The sequence below is a fragment of the Phalangium opilio genome, unplaced genomic scaffold, assembly GCF_054372755.1.
Source record: "Phalangium opilio isolate 3A_F unplaced genomic scaffold, DU_Popi_V2 ptg000094l_1, whole genome shotgun sequence".
Lineage (NCBI taxonomy): Eukaryota > Metazoa > Arthropoda > Arachnida > Opiliones > Phalangiidae > Phalangium > Phalangium opilio.
The window spans coordinates 5,301,622-5,308,242 of record NW_028324199.1 but is presented as its reverse complement, the minus strand read 5'-3'; the positions used below and the strand labels follow the sequence as shown (position 1 = coordinate 5,308,242).

At 37.2% G+C, this 6,621-nt stretch overlaps 1 protein-coding gene across 1 annotated transcript; it reads right to left on the bottom strand.

The window, feature by feature from the left end:
• Positions 1-1,649: 1,649 nt before the first annotated feature.
• On the bottom strand, positions 1,650-6,328 carry LOC149639895 (uncharacterized). Its single transcript, XM_089850786.1, has 3 exons — positions 6,076-6,328; positions 3,729-4,832; positions 1,650-3,635 (listed from the first exon to the last, which is right to left on the bottom strand). Exons 1-2 carry the CDS (start codon positions 6,181-6,183, stop codon positions 4,542-4,544), a joined length of 399 nt encoding a protein of 132 aa, XP_089706912.1. The 5' UTR covers positions 6,184-6,328; the 3' UTR covers positions 1,650-3,635; positions 3,729-4,541.
• Positions 6,329-6,621: the final 293 nt, after the last annotated feature.

The following is a 6,621-nucleotide window of genomic DNA, read 5'->3' as shown; positions in this document are numbered from 1 at the left end:
TACTAAATGAATCGTAATGCCGAAAAATATTTAAGTATTTCCATTTAATATTCTGCAAAAAGAAAATGTTATCGTTTTGTAAGAGATCTTTTCATCCTACTCGCTTTATATTAACTTTGATATGCGTGTAGTGTTTCGATTCAGATGCAATCTTCATTACTCGTTCTATATTAACTCTCACTTGTGTCAGTACGTAGAAATAAGTTTATCTTAAATAATTAATTAAATATAAATGATATTAATTATTTTAATCGCCAGTAAATAACTTTAAAAATAGTTAAATCGTTTAAAATAAAGTTGTTCCTATTATCTTTCGAAACTTTGCTAATATTGACGTTTAAAGTGAAGGGTGCCCCTCCTGCCCTCTTTCTTCAAATTTTGGGGTATATATACGATTCGTTTCCATTATAATTATAGATTAAAACGCATTCGCGTGAACCGATGGTGGAAGCCCTGCCATTGGGAGGCTAGACGTTTCTCGTAACCCTAGCCGATCGCCGCGTATATCTTGAAACCAATAATAGATAAAAACGCATTCGCGTGAACCGATGGTGGAAGCCCTGCCATTGGGAGGCTAGACGTTTCTCGTAACCCTAGCCGATCGCCGCGTATATCTTGAAACCAATAATAGATAAAAACGCATTCGCGTGAACCGATGGTGGAAGCCCTGCCATTGGGAGGCTAGACGTTTCTCGTAACCCTAGCCGATCGCCGCGTATATCTTGAAACCAAACGATGACGAAGGAAAAGAAGCCAGAATGGACTTGACTGGCGTCCATGTGGAATGGATAAAGACCTGAAGCTGGTGGTGCATAGAAGCTGGTGTCAATGTAGAATTGACGAAGAACAGAAGATGGTGGTGCATAGAAGCTGGTGTCAAGGTGAAATTGACGAAGAACAGAAGATGGTTATGCTTGGAAGCTTGTAAGTACAGACTAGTGACAATGTGGGATGGACAAAGACTAGCAGATTGTGGTCCTTAGAAGCCAGTTAGTAAAGACTGGTGTTGGTAGATGAATGGCCAAATTTCCGTGAACCGCGAACGCGTTCCGGAAATCGGGTATTTGTTTGCTCCGAAACGCAAACTGCGAACGCGGTCACGTGGGGTCTGACAGACCGACAGACACACAGACAGACAGACAGACAGACACGGCCGGTGTAGTACCTCTCCGTGACATACGTCACTCGGAGAGGTAAAAAATTGTCACACGAATATATTTCATACTTTTGAATTATTAAAAGCGTTTCAAAAAATGTGTTGCAACACTAACCTATTGTGTTCTATTTATTTACAAATATTTATTAAAGTTAATGAACTTGGGTATCTATAAACAGATTATGTATAAATGCATTTTAATTGATTGTTTAAAAAATGAATTCAAATCGTTTACATTGATAAATATTTCAAAGTTATAATTATGAATTGTGAGAATATATTTTAAAGTAATAATTATGAATTGTGAGAATATATTTCAAAGTTATAATTATGAATTGTGAGAATATATTTTAAAGTTATAATTATGAATTGTGAGAATATATTCTAATAAATAAATACTGTTAATATATGGCTCTTAATTACGAGAGTTCAAATATAAAGGTTTTAAAATTACTTATTTATATCAGGTATTGTAATTTTTGAAATAACATTGTTTAAAAGTGGAAGTTTAACAAGACATAGGGCTTGCAACTGAAAAAAACGGGGAAGACCCAAGAAAATTAAAAGTGAGTTAGAATTGAGTAAAAGTCTTCATAGATATTACAGCACGAACAGGTTTTAACCAAACACTAAGCTCACAAAACTCCTGACCATTCACTAAGCCTTGGTTAACTTCATCAAATTCGTTTACAAAATCATGAGGATAGTAGAAATGATTGGCTTAAGAAAGAATTAGCGAACACTTTTCACCTTTACAGATGTACTCCAAATCCAAAACACCGGCACCAAATTCACTAACTACCTTCTTAATTGCTATTAAAAACAATTCCCGAATAATTACCGGACCCTCGCATTTAGACGGCTCCATTTTGAACCCCTGTGAAGACGCTTATCTGTACAACCATAGCCCACTCGATCCGCGCTCTATAGCTATAGCGCGAGCAGCTTGCGTCGTGACGCGCGTGATCGAGTGGGCTATGGTACAACGCAAGAGGGGTCGTAGTCATGGCGACAGAGGTAAACAGGAATTACGTATTTTTGGCCCTCCCTGTCAGCAACGTCACCAATACGTAGTTTTTGTGAGCCAATAAGATAATTTAATTTTTTGGTTACGTGTTGAAGGAAGGGACTATATACTCGTCTATGAGTCGGACTGAAGTATGGGCCAAATAATGTTTATTCCGTCTTAAAAAAGTCTATCTATCCCTGTTTATATTAATTCCCGGGTTGGGAATGAAAAGGAAATTGCCCTTCACCAGTTGTCTATCTTTTAAATTCAAAAATACAGCGTTATGGGACTTCAAAGTAATTGTGAAATTTATGAGCAAGTTTTCAAATTTAATAGTAATAACGTTATCAATATAGCGGCTAAAGCTTTGCTCATCATAGGACATGCAAAGACATCATCAATAAATTTCCAATGAAATGGGATTAATGAAATTTGGAGTTCTTCAGTATTTAATTAACGAGAGACCACTTATCAGATAAAAATATATGAGATTTTTTTTAAAAAACAATTAAATGCAGAAATGAACAGACGGAAAATAGTGTAGTTTCGTACCACTTACATCATTTGCAAAGAAAACTTAATTATATTGGCATAGTTTAATTGCTGTTTTGTATCATGTTGATACAGGATTGTGGACGTTTTTGTTGAAGATAACTACAAATTGAAGTTTTGTGACAGCGTAATGAAACCTAAAGCACTCGGTTCAAGAGTGAAAGAAATAGGACGACCGTCTATTTCAATGTTCCTACTACTGGAATGGAGATATGGCGCGTGGTTCTCTTAGGGAAGCCCCTTTCTAGTGCCACGCCACTTTCAATACTGAAACTTTTCGACTCAAACCATAGCTGTAACTTGATCTATGCGTCGAAAGGTTTCGGGACAGTCGATGCCATAACAGCAATGGGGTTTTAGCTTATAATTCCAGATCATCTGTGTTTAGTGGTCTTAGGTACAATTAAAGTTAGTGAAATGTAATTGTACAGTATATGTTTATGCTTACGTTTAAAAATATTAAGATTGAAGTTTGTAGTGTGAATATAATAAAACCCTGGTTCTTGAAATCGATTTATAGTAAAGCCTGCGGAAAAATTCAGAGTGAGAATTTTTTCAGGTTCAGGAACAGAAGTGGAATGTTCCATTAATTGCGACATAGCGTTGAACAGTGATCATTTCCCCCCTCTTTTCGGTAAGAATGTTTATAGAATGTTTATCGACGTTCGAAAAGTTGTGAGGTTGTTTTCTTCAGCTTACAACATGCAACAGCAAGTGATGATAATTTCGCAAAATAACACGATCGATGACAAAGAGAGTCCCCATAGAATGATCATAAAAACTCTGAACAGAAATTCAACGGAGAGGGGTCCAACCTCCTGAATTTGGGACATTTCGCTAAACATAACTTTTCTGATAATCCACGGTTCATATCTCTTCCTTGGCACGGGTAGTCCCACCTCTTGAAACCTCAAAATTCTGAAATAGTATAAAAATAATTTTTAGTCTTAGGGTTTCAAATCTTGGCTTTATTCTTAGATCAGGTGAGATTTTTTAATTAAATAAAATTACCACTAAAAACTGAACGACAGGGAAATGTTTCCTACAAAATTGGAGTGGGCAAACGAGTTTTCCCCTGCACCTATAGGATTTCTCAGTCTGTTTCACACAAACAGTGAAATGTCTCAAATTATAAGCAGAGAATCATTTAGATTTAAGTTTTACTTTGAAACTACCTGTTACCCGCAATTTTTTTGTGTGTTGAAATGGTATTACTTTTTCATTAATAATCCCATTGCAAACAACAAAATTTGAATCGCAGAAGTAAAGCAAAATGAATAGAGCGCCAGTCAAAGAAACACTGGTATTATCAGACAGAAACATACTACTGGAATAACTAACAAACTTTCACATTTATAAAATTAGTATTCCTAGCACTGCATTTCGATTTGCTTGAATGAACAATTAATGTTTGCTAACACACAGACAATATTAAATGGAAGCGTGCATATTTATTACCAGAAGTAAGATAAGGGACTAGAAGTAAAGAGCTCTAGCATTGGCAATAGATCCTGACACTAGTGAACAAATTTGAGGATTTTATGCCAGCTCCAGCGAGCCTACACTAAAGAGGAAAAAACTGAACGAGTTCCAAAAAACATTTGCTACCCCCTCCCCTCAACCTAAGCCGCGGAACAGGGACGCGGGTGCTTGAATATAGTTCGGCCGTCTACCGCCGCGAGCGTCTCACGTTTTGGAGGGAAAATTCAGAAACCGCTACCAGAGGGCCAACCGTTGGTGTCTTATCAAGAATATTCACTTTTGCCAAGTGAAGAATTTGGTTACCTCGATACTTCTAGTCCCTTATCTTTCTTCTGTTATTAATCACAAGTAATCCAGTTGTTCGAGAACAAGACGAGGAAGCCGTTTGTTGAAAAAAAAACATCCATATGTATTTTCGTAAAGATCTTTCCCAATGTATACTTTACGGTTCAGATTTTCTATTTTATCTTTAGTATTATCACGCTGTAGAAAGGACGGTGTGGCATCATTCTCAAGAAAGAGGGCTCCAACTCCATCGATAAATTTTTTAAAAATGTCATGGCTGAATTTTTCGAAGAAAATTCCGTTTTGTTCCATTCGTTTTGAAAGAGGGAGATACGTCGTTCGGTTCGCCTTGAAATTTGTCAAAAAAACAATTATTAACGTTTCAGTTAAGGTCTTAAAAGTGTAAGATGGGTCTTAAAATTGATTTCACAAAGGCAAAAACATTATAAAAGAAACCTTTGTTATGTCCAGAAAGTAACCATGGATACGTAAATATAATACGTAATATGGATTACCATCTTTTTCATTCAGAAGCCATTTCGCTTAGCCGTCCGTTGAAGAGACCAAAAATATCACTTGTAAACCACCATCTTCCCACAGGTGACCTAACTACTTCAGACTCACTTTAGAGTCATGTCACATCCCCTGGTGCGCACAACACTTAGCCAGGATGGTGGGGGGGGTAGAATCCGTAATCTGGGAGAAGTCAGCGCGCTAACAGCCCATGTCCGTGATAGATTTTCATAGCCTTACACCTAACTTATATTAAAGAGATAATCCATAAGGAAGAGAGAGATCAAATAAAATAACGAACTGTTTATTAAACAAGTGAGAGAGTGAGTGAGTGAGTGATATAAATAATAACATAACATTGCTATTTATAGCAGTTACTAAAAAAACAGTATTAAGATATTATTAACCGGTTAAAAAACTAACATCGTATTTCTTAGGTTACAGAGTTAATATAATCCGAGTAGATAAGAGTCGAATTCTCCATCAGTCCGGTGGGACGCTAGTAAATGGGGGAAGAATTCTCGGAAAAATGGCAGAAGGTCTAAGTTATTCGTCTGACGGAAACCTCCCACCATTTTTCCGAGTATTCCTTTCCCATTTTCTAGCCGCCCACCGGAACTGAGCTGTTAGCACTCCGATTTCTTTCAGATTACGTATCCTCCGTCCATAGTCCTTGCATTAAGCTACCAGCTTTGTACTAAGTTGGAAATCCATGATAATTTAGCATCTATACATATCCATGATGGAACAGTCCATAAACGATATTAGCATGTCACGCTGTTGGGGAGAGAGAAGTGTTTAAGAAGCTCAAGCTGTGATGTTTCAAAACAAGGACGAAGATAGCGATTTGGGCAGGGTGACAACATGAAAAGTGTTTTACATCGCAAACTGACATTTCTAATCTAGATAAAACTTTTAAAATAATGGCGAGCCTTTCAGAAAGGTAAAAGCATCTCTTGTGGATTTCAATCCTTATTTTGAGACGTTCTTGCTGCGAGAGATCAGCTGTGAAATACTTCTTTGTGCTTACTTCATGCAAACCGAAAGAATTTTAATTGTGCGCAATGAATGTTCTTACTAATATTGCTCCTTCCATCTTATGATATTTTTGTATCATCGGTATTAGTTCTGGTTGTCGTAAGAGGTCATCAATATTTTCGACGTATTTGGAATTGTCAATTAGCATTTCGCTTTTGAGTGCTGATGAGTAGAATTTTAAAAACGCGAACGAGAAGAATAGCCAGCCACATCGTAAAAAGACGGAGCGCTTGTCGAAGTTATTTGAATCTGTTTAGATCAGAATTCCTTTATGTTTCTGGGCAACTTTTTGACAGACTAGTTTGTAACCGCTTTTCTTGTAACTAGTAAAATATCAGATTCCCTTCTGGCGGTTAACATAAGATATGCGTTCTCAAATGAGCTCCGGGTCCAATTATTGTCTAGGGTGTGATGGCTTCATGGAAGAGAACAAGGCGTACGAGGTTAAATGATTTCTTTTATTTAAGCAATTACTTTGGTATAATTCGCGGTATACTCTTCGCGACTAAGGCCCAGCAGATCGTCTTCTGCTGGTACCCAGGGTGTGCGGACCCTCCGTATTCTTCGTTTGTACTGGGCCGCGACT